The sequence below is a fragment of the Pelmatolapia mariae genome, linkage group LG23 (genome assembly GCF_036321145.2).
Source record: "Pelmatolapia mariae isolate MD_Pm_ZW linkage group LG23, Pm_UMD_F_2, whole genome shotgun sequence".
Classification (NCBI taxonomy): domain Eukaryota; kingdom Metazoa; phylum Chordata; class Actinopteri; order Cichliformes; family Cichlidae; genus Pelmatolapia; species Pelmatolapia mariae.
The window spans coordinates 44,968,682-44,988,088 of record NC_086246.1 but is presented as its reverse complement, the minus strand read 5'-3'; the positions used below and the strand labels follow the sequence as shown (position 1 = coordinate 44,988,088).

General features: G+C 40.5%; 2 protein-coding genes across 2 annotated transcripts; one reads left to right on the top strand and one right to left on the bottom strand.

Annotated features, from left to right (window-relative positions):
* Positions 1-1,471: 1,471 nt before the first annotated feature.
* On the top strand, positions 1,472-5,989 carry LOC134620080 (cytochrome P450 2J2-like). The gene is made up of 9 exons (XM_063466008.1): positions 1,472-1,822; positions 2,095-2,263; positions 3,311-3,460; positions 3,567-3,727; positions 3,811-3,987; positions 4,296-4,437; positions 4,754-4,941; positions 5,040-5,181; positions 5,268-5,989. The coding sequence occupies exons 1-9, from the start codon at positions 1,640-1,642 to the stop codon at positions 5,441-5,443; spliced, it is 1,488 nt and encodes a 495-aa protein (XP_063322078.1). The 5' UTR covers positions 1,472-1,639; the 3' UTR covers positions 5,444-5,989.
* Positions 5,990-13,344: 7,355 nt separating this feature from the next.
* Positions 13,345-18,911, bottom strand: LOC134620083 (cytochrome P450 2J2-like). The gene is made up of 9 exons (XM_063466011.1): positions 18,662-18,911; positions 18,181-18,343; positions 17,541-17,694; positions 17,278-17,434; positions 17,016-17,192; positions 15,747-15,888; positions 14,855-15,042; positions 14,630-14,771; positions 13,345-14,523 (listed from the first exon to the last, which is right to left on the bottom strand). The coding sequence occupies exons 1-9, from the start codon at positions 18,842-18,844 to the stop codon at positions 14,348-14,350; spliced, it is 1,482 nt and encodes a 493-aa protein (XP_063322081.1). The 5' UTR covers positions 18,845-18,911; the 3' UTR covers positions 13,345-14,347.
* Positions 18,912-19,407: the final 496 nt, after the last annotated feature.

Here is a 19,407-nt window from a genome sequence, read left to right as displayed (position 1 = left end):
CAAATAAAACAAATTTCTCTGGACTGCAAAAAATTACATGTTACCTATCAACAGATAGATAAGTGGTTGTATAATACTGAATACAAATCTAGTATAAGAATTCACAGCAGAGTTAATTCTAAAAATGGCTGCCAGAATCAATTTACTGAGCAAATTTAAAATGAGTCTTATTCCTTTAAATGTAAAATTATTTTCTGTCACAAATACATCACAGCGTGTCTTTGAATCATGACTAAATAACTCTTACAGGGTTAAGGAGGGAATAGTGTCAAGACACCATAAAATGAAACACTTTAAACATACTAAAATGCTTTGAGAGCTCAGTAAGACTAAAAAGGTGTTCTATAAATGCTTTTCAATATCCAGTAAAACTTCATGCCCAAACTGCTTTGGACCTTGAGTTCCCTGTTTGCACAGTTGAAGTGGGTGAGAGTTAAAGGAGTTGTTTTGCTCTGGTTGAAAAGGAAAAAGCATGAGTTGGTGTGGTGAGCTTTAAAAACTTATTTAAATCTGTTTCTTTCATTTCTTTCATATTGTTGAAGAGTCTTTCTTGAGTGGGCAAAGCAGCTTCCCTCTGGGTCTGTATTTCTTAGCTACATCCACCAGAAGGTTCCTTGTGGCATACGCTTTGGCTCCCTGTAAGAGGGATACAGATGCAGTGAAGGAAGAACACTTGGAGGCAGGAATTATCGTCACCTTATGTCCAATTTATTTACAAATGCTTATAACTATGGCGTTATTTTTGTGCATCTGCACCTTTTTTTACGTGCGCTCAAAAATTTTTACGTGCACTCAGAATAGTGGCAACAAAATAACGCCATATGTAACAAAGCCGCTTAGACTGATGGTATGTACAACAAAAGAAAAGGAAAACAATATGAAGACAAACTTCGAATGTTAAATAGGACCTAAGGAAACTAGTGCCCATGGCTACTGGGCAACATCTGCCAATTTGGTCTTTCATCGCGACCTCAAACTAGTGATACACACTGTGTCTTTGGAGCATGTGTCAAGAACCCTAGGTCATTTTCTTATGAAGGGTATCGAGGCTGGCTTCTTTAAGGGCGAATGGTGTCAGTGATGATGTCTGAACTTTGAGTGTTGAGCTGTACAGGTTTGCTGTGGAATACTTGTGCAGCACTGCTTCCTCAGTGCCAATGTGAAAAGGGTTTCTCCAAAACCAAAAAGATTATTTCCAAAAAGAGAAATCGACAGTGGCAAAAATATAATTTCTTAATACAAATGAATGAAGTTACAAGAACCCCAGCATTCATAACTGTTTGCTTTACCAGCTGACTACCCCAAGATGACCTTTCACCTTATAGTTGTGAACTGTGAAATATCATACTTTCCAGATGTGAAAAAATTCTGAAAAAACCCAAACAAACAAACTTTGATTTACCTTGTAATAGTCTCATTTATGTTAACATTTAACACACAAGCTCACAGTCATCAGCCAGCTGAAACAGTTCAAATTCCAGCTTCTGACAGTTCCCAAGAGTCCATTTGTGTTATGTAACATGTTTGGGGCCTCTTTTTCCTGAGCACTCTGCAGCCTGATGATAACACCACACATACCACAGTACTCTTTGCTGGATCACACTGCTTCTCCTGCAGAGGGATTTCTGATACTTCAACCATGATTTTTCAAGCTTTCTTCGATTGTATGAATTTTACTAGTTGGTTTTTGCTCGGCTTTGTATTGTTAATTTTAAGTGATGTAACACGAAACCGGAGGCCTCGCAACTTTCCACCAGGACCCTGGGCTGTGCCTCTGCTAGGAAATGTCTTCACTGGAGTAGACTACAAAACAATGCATGAGGTGAGCAGGAGAAGATCCTTACAGTGCAATTTGGTTTACATACAGTAGGCTGGCCAATATCATGTGCACATGGAAAAACAACAGATAATAACAAGACTTCAACTTTAAAAACATTTAAAAGTTTCAGTGAGTTATTAGTGACTCCAGCTCAGGTCTGTTTCAGTACTGTGTTTATGTTATTGTCTACCACTTGAAGGGTTTTTAATAAAAAGTCTTTACTTCTAAAGGAATACCAACTGTGAATCATTTCTCGTGATTTATTTTAAATGCAGCTGGCTCAGAAGTATGGCCCCGTGTTCAGTTTGAGGAGGGGCAGTGAGTGGATGGTGTTTGTTGCAGGATATAAAATGGTCAAAGAGGCTCTTGTCAGCCAGCTGGACAGCTTTGTTGATCGACCAATCATCCCTCTTTTCCATGTTGTATTAAAGGACTTAGGCTTAGGTGAGTAGTTAAAACACGTGCATGTAAGCATGTGCTATTGCCTATGTTTTTTGCTGTACCAAGCTCCTTCCCCAAGTCTTAAACTGTATTAGATTGTCATCAATCTAGAAATGATCAACACCTTTACATCCTCATTATATCACATCCATGTATGGCCCAATTCTCAAAACAAACCCTGAAAAAGCATATCAAATTTAAAAATATAATGAAATTATTTTTTAGTGCTGTTACAGTCCTGGGTCTTCGACCCAGTTTCTGAGTTTTGTTTTGGACCTATTTATTATTTCATAACAAGATAATTATGAACTAGTTCCTGAGTATGTTAGTTTCCTGTGCGGATGGGTTTATTAGTTATACTGTAGTTCTTCAATTCTGGTTTCTTCATGTTTGTTCTGTTTGTGTCCAGTTAATACTTTCTTTAGTCCTCTCTGTGTGTTTTCCCCCTTCATGTTTCCATGTTCATCTCTCTGTGTTTTGTTCCCTTTACTCACCAGTCTTTCATATCTTCATGGTTATCCCTAGTCCAGTGTCAAGTTTTCGTGCCATAGTCTGAGTATCAGAGTATGTGTGTTAATGCCTATTTTGATAGTCTTGCGTGTGTTATGTTCAGTTTTTCTTCCTGTCCTGTCAGCCAGATTCTGTTCAGCTGTGCTGTTCAGGTGTGTCCACTCTACCCCAATCTCCTCCTCCTGTGTATATACTGTCTGCGTCTCCCTCTCTTCTCTGTGGTGTCGGCTTCTCTAGCCGTCTTCTGGAATTCCATGTTTCCATGTCATTAGTTTCCTAATCTATCAGTTCCTTAAGTTTCTAGTTTTATTTCTCACCTGAGTTTTTTGTATTTTTAAGTGTATAAGCTACAGCAATAAAGCTGCCTCTTTTAGTTTACCCCTTTGTCTCAGAGTCTTGCAATTGGGTCTTGCCTTGCCTGTCACATAGTCCTTAATGATAACTGCATTTTGTTTTGGCTCACGTTTTACTCCATCCCCTACAAAATCTACATCCGTGCAGAGGCTTCCTTATTATTAACTTAATATAATATTCTCCAAGGGATATCTTTGAGCAACGGTTATCTTTGGAAGAAGCAGAGGAAGTTTGCCAACACTCACCTGCGTTACTTTGGAGAAGGCCAAAAGTCACTGGAGAAGTACATTGAAGTGGAGTGCAACTTCCTTTGTGAAGCTTTCAAGGAGGAGCAAGGCAAGTAGGCTGCAGGAATTCACATGACTGAAGTGATTGCTGTGCACTGAAATCATTTTTGTAGCAGGATTTCTGTTGACTTGAGTATAATTTGACATCTTCCCAGGTAGACCATTCAACCCCCACTACATCGTAACAAATGCAGTAGGTAACATCATCTCCTCTGTGGTCTTCGGACATCGCTTTGAATACACTGATCCGAGCTTTCGCAAAATTCTGGAGCTGGACAATGATGCCCTTCTGCTTGCTGGTTCAGCTCAGGCACAGGTACTCGTTGTTTAAACTACCATGTTGTGATCGCTTATGATATTCTTGTTGGTCTTTTACTCAGAGTTTATCATCCTCACCAGCTGTATGATGCCTTCCCTGGCTTGATGAAGTACCTGCCAGGACCTCACCAGACTGTCCATGCCAACTACCGGGAGATCGTGGCTTTCTTAAACAGAGAAATTGAAAAGCACCAGGAAGAGTGGAACCCAGATGACCCTCGTGATTTCATTGATGCATATCTGTCAGAGATGGAGAAGGTAACACAAAAATGAATCCTGTTATGTTCACTTTATTAAAAAAAACAAAAACAGCAACAATAGCCATGGGGGCATATGTTCATGTAAACCATAACAATTCATCATGTTCATGTCATTCCTGGCCACTAGCAGATCCCTATTGGCATTCCAAAGAAGTCTTTTAAAGGTTTCTGAGACTTCAGCCACCCAAATGAATCCATTAATCAAAAGACACAATCCTTATGATCATGAGATTAACTGGTAATAATGTAAATTACCTAAATGAGCCGAGTACTGTGGATAATGTCTGTATTTTTCTGTTACATTAGAAAAAAGAGGATCCTCGTGCTGGCTTTAATACTGAAACACTTCTGGCTTGTACCCTTGACCTGATTGAGGCTGGAACAGAGACATCTTCCACCACTCTACGCTGGGCTCTAGTATTTATGATGAACTACCCAGAAATACAGGGTTAGTCCCTTATTAATCAATCCCCCTTCAATTTCCCAACTCCTCTCCTTGTGTAATAGTCTCCAAAGATGAAAGTGAAGGAGGTGAAGACTGGAGGGGCATCAAGGCATTTTTTTTCCCAACAAAATTAGACATCGTTGGTTCAGAGCCTCATTTTCACACAACACCAATTAAATACAAATACTGCATCGGACATTGTTGTAATAGCAAACCTGCTGCTGAATTATTATTTTTTTAATATTTGGGACCACTTTTACTTAAGTTAATAATATGGCATATTGTGATGAGTTTTAGTTGTTACTGTTTCCCCTTTCAGAGAAAGTGCAGGCAGAGATAGACAGAGTGGTCGGACAGTCTCGCCTGCCCACCTTGACCGATAGGCCCAAACTGCCCTACACTGATGCTGTTATCCACGAGACCCAGAGGGTTGGAAATATTGTTCCACTAGGATTACCAAAAATGGCCAGTAAAGATTCTACACTGGGAGGATATTTCATTCCTAAGGTAAGGGATAATTTACCAGACTGAGTCAGAAATTCAATTCATAAGTGTGTCAATTATTTATAAATAGCTAATAACAACATCTTATAATGAAATTTCAGGGCACAGCTGTCACTACAATACTTTCATCTGTGCTGTTTGATAAGAATGAGTGGGAGACTCCAGATGTCTTCAATCCTGAACATTTCCTGGACTCAGAGGGCAAATTTCGAAAAAGAGATGCCTTCTTGCCATTTTTAGCAGGTCATTTTATGGCGTGTAATTAGGTTTCCATTAAGAGTACATTTGATATCAAGGGTTAGCAGGATAAATACTTCTGTTTTCCACAGGTAAACGTGTGTGTATAGGTGAGCCCCTGGCCAAAATGGAGCTCTTCCTTTTCTTTGCATCTCTGCTCCAACGCTTCACCTTCACTCCTGTTCCTGGAAAAATGCCCAGCTTGGAGGGTGTGTTGGGTTTCAACAATTCCCCTGAGGAGTTCAGGATGCAGGCAGTGCTTCGCTGATGTCATGTCGGGCAAACACAAAGATGAATAAACTGAAACTCCACAAGCTTTATGGGACCACCAAAGATTTAATGAAAATTTCACATATTGAGACACTATATGCATGTTACAATCCTAATTGTTGCCATACTTTTATTTCTTGTTTTATTGTGAAGCACTTTGATTTTTATCTGTGAAAAGTGCTATATAAAACAATAAAACTTTCTTGCTTACCTGCTGAAAGCTTACGCAATACTTATTAAGGTTAGACAACCTTGCGAAATAACAGCCATGTGTTAATAACCGTTGACTCAACACTGTTAGGTGCTACATTATGTGACTTGAGTTTTTCTTAACACAAAGGACTTCAGATATTATCCTTTGTTTTTAAATTCACAAAAACGTTTGATGTGTGGATAAAACTCTGATTATTTTATCTATAAGCAAGGCCTACACATGCTTGCTGCACCTCTGTCTCCTCAATGCCAGTGTGAAAGTATTTTCTCTAAGTCCAAGTTCAGTGGCAAAATGTTAGTTTTTTTATATAAATGAATAAAGGCACTGTAACCCCAGTAAACTCCATTAAATATTTGTGTCCTATTGAATTTATTTAAATACTGACTGAAATCATACAAGTTTTCTTGCATTGATAGACCTCTACGACAATCACCAACAAATTAATCAAAAATATATTAGACAAATGAATGAACCACACAAAATCAATTGTTATTTCTACTCTTGGCAGTGATTATTCCGGTGCTGACAACCAAGTTGAAATGGTAGTAAGGATTTATACAGTCCCAATCAAAAGTTTAAGTCCACTTGAAAAATGGCAAAAACTCAAATTTTGCATGATTGGATCCTAAGAAGGTTCCAAGTAGAGCTTCAACATGCAACAAAAAGAAATGGGAGTGAGACAAAACATTTTTTGAGCGTGTAATTTATTGAAAACAACAGAAACAGACTGTTTTAAAGCTGATAAAAGTTTAGGACCGCACCTCCAAAAAACCCGTAAACTCCTCTAAAACAGAAATTAAAGTTCCAAACATGAACTCAGTAATGAGTAGTTCCACTGTTATTGTTGATCACTTCAAAAATTCATTGCAGAATGCTTGACGCTAGTGCTTCCATGAGATGAGTGGGAACATTTCTCCAAGTGGTGATGGCCATACGAAGGGCATCTACTGTCTGAAACTGTTGTCCATTTTACTACACTTCCCTTGCCATCCATCCCCTTCTATAGCACATTTAAAAGACTAGTGTACATCAAAGTGCTTCACAACAAAACCGCCAAGCGGGTAGAACAATGAACAAATAGTACAGTTACAATTAAAATTACATTACATGGTGTAGTGCAGGCAGAATGAAAGTCAAACTTATATGCTTCAAAAGCTAAGCTGAACAGGTGTGTTTTTAAGCGTGATTTGAATGACTGAATTGATTCCGATGTACAGATATCAACTGGGAGATTATTCCAGAGTCTAGGGGTGGCAATGGCAAAGCACGGTCAGCTCTGGTTTTTAAACGAGACCTTAGTTGCATTAGAAGCAGTTGGCTGGAGGATCTTGGTGCTCTCTTTGGGTTGTACAGATCAAGGGGATCAGTTAGGTAGATAGGGGCCATGTTATTTAGACTTTTAAAAGTGAGCAGAAGGATTTTGAAATCAGTGTGATATTTGACAGGAAGCCAGTGCAAGTTAGGGAGTATGGGGGTGATGTGCTCATGTCTTCTAGAGCCGGTTAAGAGGCCAGCTGCCGCATTTGGACTAATTGCAGGCGCTGAAGGAGGGAGAGTTGGAGCCCCAGGTAAAGAGTGTTGCAATAGTCCAATCTGCAAGTGATGAAGGCATGGATGAGTTTTTTGAGTTCTTTATGCGGTAAATAGGGCTTAGCTTTGAAAATTTGCCGTAATTGATAAAAGCTGGTTTTTACCACAGTGGATACTTTCTTCTCTAATTTAAAAGAACTATCCAGGAGCACTCAAAGATTTCTGGCAGAATGAGAGAGGTGGCTGGTGAAAGACCCCAGTGTATTGGTTAGCTGGCCCTCGGGAATGTGGCTATCGAAAACAATCATTTCTGTTTTGCTTTCATTTAAGACAAGATAATTCTGGGATAGCCAATTTTAAACCTCTCGCAGACAGTCGAACAAAGGCAAGAGAGGAGATGGGGCATCCAAGTTTAGAGGAAGGTAGATTTGGATATCAACCGCGTAGCAGTGGTAGAATATGTTATGTTTTTTAAAGATGAGTCCCAAGGGCAGCATGTACAGGGAAAACAGCGTAGGGCTTAATACGGATCTCTGAGGCACACCACAGTTAACCAGGGCAGAAGAGGAAGAGTATTTCCCCATGGTGACAGAGAAGGATCTGTCTGATAGATACGATTTAAACCATAAAAGAACTTTACCTTTAAGGCCAACTACATCTTCCAGCCTTGTTAGGAGAATATTATGGTCAACCATATCGAAGGCAGAAGTTAGATCTAATAAAACTTGAGCCACAGGGTGCCCTGAATCAGCGGTTAAAAACTCTCAATAAAGCTGTCTCGGTACTATGACAAGGTTTGAATCCAGATAGAAATTTGTCACTGACACCATGTGTCTCTAGGAAGGACTGTAGTTGCTGGATAACTATATTTTCTAAAATCTTAGACATGAAGTTAAGTTTACAAATTGGCCTGTAGTTTGAAAGAGCGTTGCCGTCAGAGTTGCTTATCTTAATATCAGGTTGCACGACTGCATGTTTGAAGGCAGTCGGAACACAGCCTGATGACAATGAGGAGTTCATTAAAATTGAGATACAGGGTCCAATAGTAGTCAGAGTATCCTTAATAATGCGGGAAGGAAGAATGTCATTTGGTGTATTAGAGCTTCTCAAATGATCAATTATTTCTTTTAAAGTCGAAAAAGATACGGGCTCAAACTATTGAAAAACCATAGAGCATTTGCTTAACTGCCGGCAGATATGGCGCCCTTAGTGCTGAGATCTTATCTATAAAGTAATTTAAGAATTTTTCACAGAGAGCCGGGGAGGCATCCCTCTGCGTAGTAGAGCAGGGATTAATTACAGAATTAAAGATTTTATACAGAACTTGGGGCTTGTGGCAGTTATTAGTAATAATCATACATCATAATCATAAATCAGCCGTTTGACAACCCTGTGCCTCCTGAAGCTCCATTATTCCACTGAAGGAACTAGCTGGGCCTGGATCTATGAGACAGTGCTACCTCAGGAGTTTTCATTCACACTCTCGAGTTGTTTAGCCTTCCATCCCCTCTGTTAGTGGAATTGACACCATTAGTGATATCCTTAGTGATATCCTGCTGTCCCAATTACTTTGAAGCTTGACGCTTCTATTCTCTCTTCAAAATTACGAGTCACTAAGATTTTAGAAAAGGTTGTGGCTAAGCAGCTTACTGAACTGACTGAAGGAAACCCAGCCCGGGAGCAAGGCTGGCACTGGCGGTCAGAAAAAGATGCAGACAACTCGGGCTCTGTTGGTTGTGGGGCGTTCCTAGGGGAAAAAGCAGAATCCGTCAGCCCGGTGGTAGGTGGGCGACCGCGGCGAGGGGCCTGAGCCATGACCACCTGATCATCTTGAAGAACATGTGCAGGCTTAAGTCTGTCAACAGAGACAACCTCCTGCCGACCGCCAAAGTCCAAAATGAAATGTTTTTTGCCCGGTTTAAGAACCCTATACGGCCCGGGGGGGGGGGGGTTTCAGGTAAGAATTCCCCGGGGGACCCGGAGGGGCTGGCTGAGGACCAGTTCAGCCGGGGAAACCCCAAGGTCTTCTTTAACCGTGCTACGCAATCCCAGCAAAAGCCACAGAAGACGGCCGACCCAGTCGTCACCTGTTAAGGAAGCCCGGAGCGCGGCCTTAAGTGACCGGTGAAACCGCTCGCACATCCCATTAGCTTGCGGGTGGCATGCTGTGGTGCGGTGGACCTTGACCCCCAGGCCATCAGCCATGGCAGACCAAAGCTCAGAAACAAACTGGGGGCCCCTGTCCGAGGTAATGTCAGCAGGGGGACCAAAACGCGAAACCCACGTTGACAAAAACGCTCTGGCCACCGTCATCGCTGTGGTGGACGCCAGGGGTACCACCTCCAGCCACCTGATTGTGCGGTCCACCACAGTCAAAAGGTGCGTGAAACCCTGTGACTGTGGCAAGGGACCAACCAGGTCCACATGAACATGATCGAAACGCCTACCGGGGATGCGGAAAGGTTCGAGGGGTGCCTGTGTGTGCCGGTGGATTTTCGAGCATTGGCATGGGATACAAGCTGCCGCCCAGTCTTTCATCGTTTTGCGAAGGCCCAGGCGAACGAACCTGGCACTGACCAGCTTGACCGAGGCCCGGACGCCCGGATGAGAGGGCGTGCACTGAGTCAAATACACGACGACGCCCCCACCCGGTGGAAACATCGCAAAGCAGGTGCGGACCACCGTCCCACACGGGGGTGTCCTCCAGGACAAGGCCCGTTTTCCTTGACTGAAGGGCAAGGACGTCTGGATCAGCACCTTGCTCAGCGGCCATGGCAGCGTAGTCGACGCCGACATACACTGGAGAAACCAACACGCGTGAGAGACAGTCAGCGACGTGATTGGACTTCCAGCCACACGCTGAATGTCTGTGGTAAACTCCTAAATGGCCGCCAACTGGCGCTGCTGGCGTGCGCTCCATGGGTCAGAGACCTTGGACATAGCAAATGTCAAAGGTTTGTGGTCAACATACGCAGTAAAGTTGCGACCCTCGAGGAAAAAACGAAAATGTTGTGTCGCGAGGTGCAGGGCCAGCATCTCCCTGTCGAAAACACTGTACTTGAGTTCGGCATCCCGGAGCGTACAACTGAAAAAGGCGAGTGGTTGCCAGACACCTAAAACCCGCTGTTCCAACACGGCACCCACTGCCGCGTCGGATGCGTCGCCAGCAGGGCGGCGTGGGCCAGCAGGGCAGCGTCAGCCAGCGCACACTTGGCTGTGGAAAACGCCTGGATGCGTTCCGGCAGCCAGTCAACAGGATCTTTGGCTGTTTTACCTTTTAAGGCAGCATAGAGCGCTGTAACAGGTGGGCAGCTCTCGGGATAAAGCGGTTGTAAAAACTGATCAGCCCTAAGAACTCCTGCAATGCTTTAACCAACGTGGGACGTGGAAAAACCGAGACGGCCTGGACTCTGTCGGGCATCGGAACCACACCCTCAGCGGAAATGCGGTGCCCGAGGAAATCCAGAACAGGCAACCCAAACTGACACTTGGAAGGGTTGATGATCGGGCCGTGTGCTGCCAAAAGCTGGAAACCCTGGCGCAGATGGGACTCGTGCTGGCTCGCCGAGCAGCTGGCCACCAAAATATCGTCCAGGTAAACAAAAACGAACAGCAGCCCGCGCAAAACGGCCCGCAGTTCGCTGCTAGCCTGTCGGCAGCAGTCGGGGGAAGGAGGCTCTTCTCGGAGCCGGAGTCCAAGAGAAAACGTCTCCCGGAGACCCGGAAGGTGGGCGAAGAGGAATCCCCCGTCATCCGGCCCAAGCAACGACAGCATGTTCTCCATGAGCTCGAGAGCCGTACCGCCACCCAGGCCTGACAGGGTGAGAAGCTTTTCGGCTCGTTCTGCTTCGGAGAGGGCATATCGCCGAAGAAGCAGCTCTTTAAGGGTGGCATATTAATTAGTAATTATCACTTATATTAATTAAGTTAATATAAGTGATAATCTCTCAATATCTCAATTGTGATTTCTGAAAAAAGATTAGCATACTGAATTAAGCTATTGAAGAATTGAAGCTAGCAAAATAGTAGTAATTTGGTAAAGCAAATATACTTATTACACTTTACATTACAGTTTTTTAATGAATTACTAGACTGGTATACAAAATGGTCTTGAAAATCTAAATTTTCAGATGTATATGAATAAAAAATGTCATAGTCTAACAGATATTTTAAGGTGACCATCTTGTCTCAACATCTATTTTGGCTATGTCAAACATATAGCACCACTATAGATGCCCTTCTTCAACATTGTCTAGAGCTTTCTAGACTAGATTTAAGAACCAATGAAACTCTGTGCATTGTAGCTTTCACAGAATATAACTGAGACCTGAAAATCCATGACTTAAAAATAGGGAAATTAGAGGAAGACAATGGATTTCAACTGGAACTCACTAAAATAGTTCTCCAGATTAAATATGTATGTGTAAATCCAAATATCACAATTTATTTTTAAAAAGTTAAATAATGGCTTTGTATTACAGTAACACCAGTCAGTGATCATAAACAAACATCCACAGTACCAGTGCTTGGCGCTGTTATAATATTAAACAATGTTCGTCTTTTTCCTCTTCTTTTGACTGCTCGGTTTAGGGTCAGCATAGGTGATCAGCCGACATCTCACCCTCTCTCGGGGGAAGAGGTTTGGACCAACCTTGAGGCTGAGCTGCGGGAACAGTGTAAAGATGCCACCAAAGGAGCCAGCAAAGACAAAGAGCCTCCTTGTCTGTTCATTGTCTTCAGACTCTGATTCAGATGAGGAAGCCCTGTGTAACAGGGCCCTGAGTTTGTACAGAGCAGGATCCACCATCAGCAAGAAAGACTAATACTATCTTTAAATCAACCCGCTCTTCATCCGCTCTTCATGCAATGCTTCACAGAATATGCTGAAGAATATTCCTCAGTAAGTAATTCTGGATTCATATTAGTACATTTAGTCAGGAGTAAACATGTGGAACTCAAAATATGGCAACTAATTTTCTTTCCAATAAATGACACTACCTAATATTCTAATTAATATTATAAAAACATCAAAATTATAATTTCATGCTTTACAAGTACTACAACTGCTTTTTTTTTATTTTTTAGAAAAAGTCATACTTGCTGATGATCATCTAAGTTCATTTGATCACCAGCTCCTCTTTACCTTCTTAATTCATTTGGAAACACTAAAGATGTTTGAAATTTTCCAAACTGCTTCTGCATTTTAGCTTAATGTTTGTTAAATAAATTACAAGTCACTGCTGTATGTAATGTGTTGTCTTTCGTGTTAGGTTGTGTTTGCCTAATTTTACAACCTGCTAAGAAACAGGTGATTTTTTTTTTGTTTGTTTAATTTACTTTGTTCTCATACCTAAATGGGAAGAAGGTGGACTTTCTTTTTCACAAAATGCATATCCTGACTAAGACAATAGGGGTTCTAATATCAGAGCGGGACTGAACAAACTTTGAACAAATCCAGGACCTACAGTAGAAGACAATGGCTTTCAAGTGGAACTCAACTTGTAAAATAAACTAGTAACTCAACTTAGCTAGTTTTCTACATTTGTTGTGCTTGTGGCAATTCCAGGAAAACAAACAAAATGTCAGTGATGGGTTGAGGTCGGGCTTTGATTACTGTGTCTGACACGCAACCAAAAAAATTCTCTGCCTATCCAAAATACATGAAAAACAATCTTTTCAACAAAATATATTTAAATGATCAAAGTAATCAAAAGGAAAATAGCAGTCAACAAAAAATATGGAAATCCCCATCGCTCTCTTTCCTCACTACACACAGATGAAAAGGTGCTAATATCAATTACCTGGCACCACCAATATCCGTGTGATCCAACGTTCCCTAATTACTGCAATCAACCAACAAACAAAACATCATTGACAACTAATAATGAAAAATATGAATCACATTTCAAGTCATAAATCCCTTTCTCTCAAACACATTCATGGCTCATACATTGCATATGTTAATCTAAATATGACAATTTTTGTATCAAATATATTGGGGAATTTGATACAATGACTTTGTATAGCACAATAGTCCTTTTCTCTACATGTTAAAATGTTGGCTTTCATACAGAGAACACATATTCTCCCTTGCATAGTTGATGAACTGGAAGCTTTTAGGCAACAACTAAATCCATGAAAGCCACCAATAAAATGACAATCATAAGCACGTAGTATGCAGTTGTTTTATTTCTTAATGTGTTGATTAATACATTTAAAAACATAAGCAGGAAAAAGAGAAGCAGCACTCCTACATTTTAATTAATACCCATTTATCTTAAATACAGGGTCTTCTATATAATCACATGTAAAAGCAATTTGCAGCATGCCAGGTTATATGAAGATCAGTTAATTTTTTTACAAAAAATTTACTTTTTTGGTCTAATTTACAAGGTGTGAATTTTTCACTTTTTTGAATTTTTTTAATTTTGCCCTGTCTTCTGTCTATGATCGAATGGGATCTTGTGTTCATAATTACACATAGTTCAAAATTAGAAATGTCTCGTGGAACCAAATATGTGCTTTAGATGCTAAATATTTAAAGAATGATCATGACTAGACCATGAGCCTGGCACCAAAGTGTAGCTTTGTATATTTGATATCAAAGTGTAGTTTTGTGTATTTGACTTGGCAAATTTAAAAAACAAATTGTTACGCAAAATGTCCTTCCTGCCGCAATCACCATCCCTTAATCTCTTAATCACTACACTGTGGTCACTCCAGTTTAAACTATGCTGTTGATGATATTTATTCTCTAGCTGGTTATAAAATAGCTGTTGAACAAAATCAAGGTTGTTATATGGTTGCTGATTTTCCAAAATAGTGGAAGAATCAATGTCAAGAAGTCATTCTTGAGGTAAATTCCTTAAGAACCCGACTGAAAGTCAGTGACAGCAGATAGTATAAGGGGTTAGGCGACAACTTCTAGACAATTTTTTTAAAAAGCTAGCCAACATCAAAAAGAGATTTTTGAATGTTCTTAAGAAGCCAGGAGAACTATTCCTCAAGACTACTACAAGAGAGTTACATTAAGAAAGTTGCTTTTTTTTCAGTTGCAGGTCAGAATATATATGATAAAAGGTGTTGCTTCTCTTTGGGTTTCTATTATGCTCATAAAGAGGTTCAGCTTCTTGATGTTTATGTTTGGATAGAATGACATCAGCGAGGCACTGCCTGCATCCTGAACTCCTGAGGCGTGTGGGTGAAGCCCAACACACCCTCCATGCTGGGCATTTCTCCAGGAATAGGAGTGAAGGTGAAGCGTTGGAGCAGAGATGCAAAGAAAAGGAACAGCTCCATTTTGGCCAGGGGCTCACCAAGACACATACGTTTACCTGTGGGGTGACAAACAAGTATTTGTTTTTGGTGGCAGTCATTCTCTAAAATGGGAATTCTGATTATCGTTGCTAAAGAACAAAAAAAAAGTAGATTGAAAATGACCTGCTGCAAATGGCAAGAATGCATCTCTTTTTCGAAACTGGCCCTGTGAATCCAAGAAATGCTCAGGATTGAAGACATCTGGAGTCTCCCACTCATTCTTGTCAAACAGCACGGATGCAAGAACCATAGTCGTGGCTGTGCCCTGAAAATAAGTTTTACAATCTTTTTGATATTAGCTGTTTAGAAATAACCATCTCTGGGTGAGTCAGGTAAATCGTCACTTACCTTAGGAATGAAGTATCCTCCCAGTGTAGTGTCCTTATTGGCACGTCTCGGGAATCCCAGGGGAGCAATATTTCCAAACCTTTGGACCTCATGGACAACAGCATCAGTGTACGGCAGGTTGGGTCTGTCAGCCAAGGTGGGCAGGCGAGACTGTCCAATCACTCTGTCTATCTCTCCCTGGACTTTCTCTGAAAATGTAAGCACAGTAAGGACTAACACAGACAGTTCACTGCTCATCATGGTTAAACTCTCATCAACAGTTTCAGGCTACGTCCACACGTACACGGGTATTTTTGAAAATGGAGATTTTCCGTTTTCGTTTTAAAAAATAATCCCATCCACACGTAAACGCAGAAATGAAGGAAAACGCTGCTAGGAACATGCCAAAGCAACAGGTGGCGATATATTCCTAACCGTGTAGAAATGTTGGCCAATCAGAAGTCTAGAAGCCTCGTGGGAAATAGTAAACAAAGATGGGGCATAGAAGCAGAACCGAGTCCTATGTGTGGAGGGACAGTAACTGTGTGTGTATATGTAAGCATTTAAACACTGCAGAGAGTACAATTAACAGTATTGTAGAAATTCATTTCACCGAAACAATAACGTGGCGCACAGTGTGACGTCAAAAAAGGCGCACACCTTTGACACTGTGTTTTCTCCGTTTTCCTCGTCCACACGTAAATGCAAAAACTGAGTTTTCGAAAATCTCCACCCTGGCAGGCGTTTTTAGAAATCTCAGTTTTCAGTGACCGAAAACGCCGTTTATGTGTGGACGAAAGGTGCAAACGCATAGAAAAATCTGCGTTTTCAAAAGTACTCGGGTACGTGTGGATGTAGCCTCAGTCCTTCACTGAAATACATCAATGTTAAGTGTTATTGATTAGACTGTGACCCTGTATCTCTGGGTAGGTCATCATGAATACAAGGGCCCAGCGCAGGGTGGTAGCAGTTGTTTCTGTTCCAGCCTCAAGCAGGTCAAGGGAGGATAACGACAGTGTTTCAAGGTTGAAGCCAGCCTGGGGATCCATTTGTTTCTAATGTAACAAAAAAGTACTGCCATTATTCAAAGTGCTGAGCTGATTTAGGCTATTTTACACCACCACTAAATATATTATTATTTAACAGCATGTTTTACATTTTCTTGACAAATTGTACTCATAATGAATAAGTTGCCCTAACTTAGTTATTTTAACTAAGCTTTATGTCATTTTTCACAATTTTTTTACGTTTTGGGAACTAATTGGATATCCCGGTGTACTCTCCAGAAGCATGTTCAGAGTATTCACCACCATGGCTAATTGAAACGCCTGGTTCATATAAGCATTTAGATATTTTATCAATTTTCAAGTGACACTGATAATAATTCTTCAGGGAATTAAAAGTGGTATTTTGGTGAAGAACTAAACAAATTTCATCAGCAAGTAATGCACTGAAAAAGGTTAGAATCTTTTTTAGTTGATATCCACATTGACCAGATTAGCAGATTTTAATAAAATGTTATGACATAGTCTGTCAGTTCTAAATTGTGTGTACTTTTAAATTCCTGTTTATTTACTCTGTTTTGGTTCTTAGAGTGTTTATTCGTTGCATTTTGTATTTTTGAGTCTTAGTTCCAGTTTTTGCTTGTATTACAGTTTGGTGTGTCTGATATACCCATTTTGTTGCTGTTCCTGCATCAAAGTTGCAACTGAGAAATCACACTGTTGTGATGTCCTAGTGTAGCTTTGCAAACTAGGGATAAAGGGAAAAAATTATTTATACAATATAGTTAATATATTATCAAGTTGGGCTTGCTGTTTGCCAGTCATATTAGCACTGACTATGTGTAATGCAGCATTTATGTCTTGACATTTTTTTCTCACATTTTTCTCACATTAACATAGAAAAAACTTTGTGTGTGTGTGTGTGTGTGTGTGTGTGTGTGTGTGTGTGTGTGTGTGTGTGTGTGTGTGTGTGTGTGTGTGTGTGTGTGTGTGTGTGTGTGTGTGTGTTTCTTTTCTTTCCAATGATATGTGCTTTAGTTGTAAATATAAATTAAATTTTAAACTATCTATTTTGAGCAGAAAGTGCTGGCTTTGTTCACTTTGTTCAAGGATGCAAATGCATGCAATTCTTGACCTAACAGGATTCATAAGCTTTTTTAGAAATGCCTTTGTATTACCTTCTCCATCTCTGACAGATATGTATCAATAAAGTCACGAGGGTCTTCAGGGTTCCAGTCCTCCTGGTGCTTTTCTATTTCCTTTTTTACAAATGCCAAAAGCTCCTTGTAGTTCTTTTGGACAGTCTGATGAGGCCCTGGCAGGTGCTTCATCAAGTCAGGAAAGGCATCAAGGAGCTGTTGATGACGACACTTTCTCAGAACAGCAATAGACCAACACAGCTTATTTTGTTATTACTACAATAGTTTACATAAGGAATACCTGCGCCTGGGCTGAACCAGAAAGCACAATAGCCTCATTGTCCAGCTCCAGAATTTTGCGATAATTTGGATCAGTGTATTCAAAGCGATGCCCAAAGACCACACAGCAGATCACATTGCTCACTGCATTTGTTATGGTGTAGTGTGGGTTGAATGGTCTTCCTAGGAAAATGTCAAATTTAACTCAGGTCAAGAGAAATCCTGCTATAGAAATGATTTCAGTGCACAACAAACAGCCCAACTGAGTGAATTCCTGAAATCTACTTGCCTTGCTCCTCTTTGAGAGCTTCACAAAGGAAGCTGCACTCCACTTCAATGTACTTCTCCAGTGCCTTCTGGCCCTCTCCAAAGTAACGTAGGTGAGTGTTGGCAAACTTCCTCTGCTTCCTCCACAGGTAACCATTGCTCAAAGATATGCCTATGACAATATTATATAGAATAACTAACAATTAGTTTCTGCTCAGTTATATTTCTGTTTTGCCCACAAAAAATATGCTGTATATATATGATGTCCTTTGTAAAATGTTTTCCAACAACAAATGTGACTTCACTTTCATGCTACAGCTGTGTCTACTTTCTGCTTATTTTATGACGGAAAGTTAATAATATACAATGGTATAATTGTTATACTTTATACTCAAAACATATTTAATAATAATACAAATCTGTGCAATTACTAGTAACTACAGCTTCATGTAGTGGAGTACAAAGTAATATTTCCCTCCAAAATATGAGTTGTAAAACGCAAATACTTCAGTAAAGTATATTCAGATTGTATTTAATTAGAGTACTTGGTTACATCATGAGCCCTTTTTGTCAAAGTGACAGATTGATGACACTTGGCGGTGCGGGTGGGAGGGGGGTATGTTTGGCAGTTCCTAGACCTTGATGCCCCTATACTCACCAAGACCCTTATAGACAATGTCGAAGAGAGGAAGAACTGGTCGATCAATAAAGCTGTCCAGCTGATTAACAAGAGCCTCTTTGACCATCTTGTATCCTGCAACGTACACCATCCTCTCACTGCCTCTCTTCACACTGAACACAGGACCGTACTTCTCAGCCAGCTGCAAGCAGGAAAAATTAGAAGGAGAAATGTTTCACAAACATTTATTTTTTTCAGAGTAATACCTTCAATATGTAGACAATGACAAATATTTCATTAAAAGATTGAAGTTCCCAAATCCCCCACTGAAACTGCTGACACAGTATGAAAGTGTGACAGTGATGACTAAAAATCTTTTAAGTTGCAATATTGTTATTATGCAGTTGTGATTTCTTTTGCACTTCATGTGGACCACGTTGTGTGTAAATCAAACTTCTGCTGGAAAAAATGCATGTACATACTGTTGCATGCATTACTGTTACATGACTGTTAAGCTCACCTTCATCATTGATTTGAAGTCAACTCCGGTGAAAACATTTCCTAGAAGAGGCAAAGCCCGGGGTCCTGGTGGAAAGTTACGAGGTCTGCGGTTTCTGATCAGATCAAACAAAATCAGCAACACAAAAGCAAGCAACAGCCAACTACTAAAATTCAAACAGTCAAAAAGAGCTTGAAAAACCATGGTGAAAGTATTGATGATCCTTGTGGAGAGCCACACTGATTCTGCAGACAGGACTTTGGTATGTCTGATGTTATTTGGGTGGGACTTGCTGTTCTGAGAAAACAAGCCCCCATGTCAGGTTACATAACACTGAAAGCTTTGTGTGAAAATAAAAGGCTGTAACTTGAACTCCTCAAACTCTCTGCTGACTGTAAGAATGTCTTTTAAATGTTTATACCAAGGTTGATTTGTCAGTGACTAATGGTATATTAAAATATTGATTTTGCCAATTCTATGGCGTATTTTACAAACATGATTAGTAGGTGTTTCACAGTTTAAAATAAGTTTAATTGTCTGAATTAAAGGAGGAAATAACAAAGCTGTTCTAAAAAAATGGCTGGTTTAAGATGGAATGATGGAATGCATTGCATATCTGTGGCACTGCCCCAAATTCAGAAGTTAACAACTCAGAGGATGGTCCTACATAGTTGCTTCATACTTCTGCTTCATAAATTCTCTAATCCATTTTCCACAGCTGTCAGTTAAAGGTCACAGACCATGTACAAAATTTCATAGAAACAGCA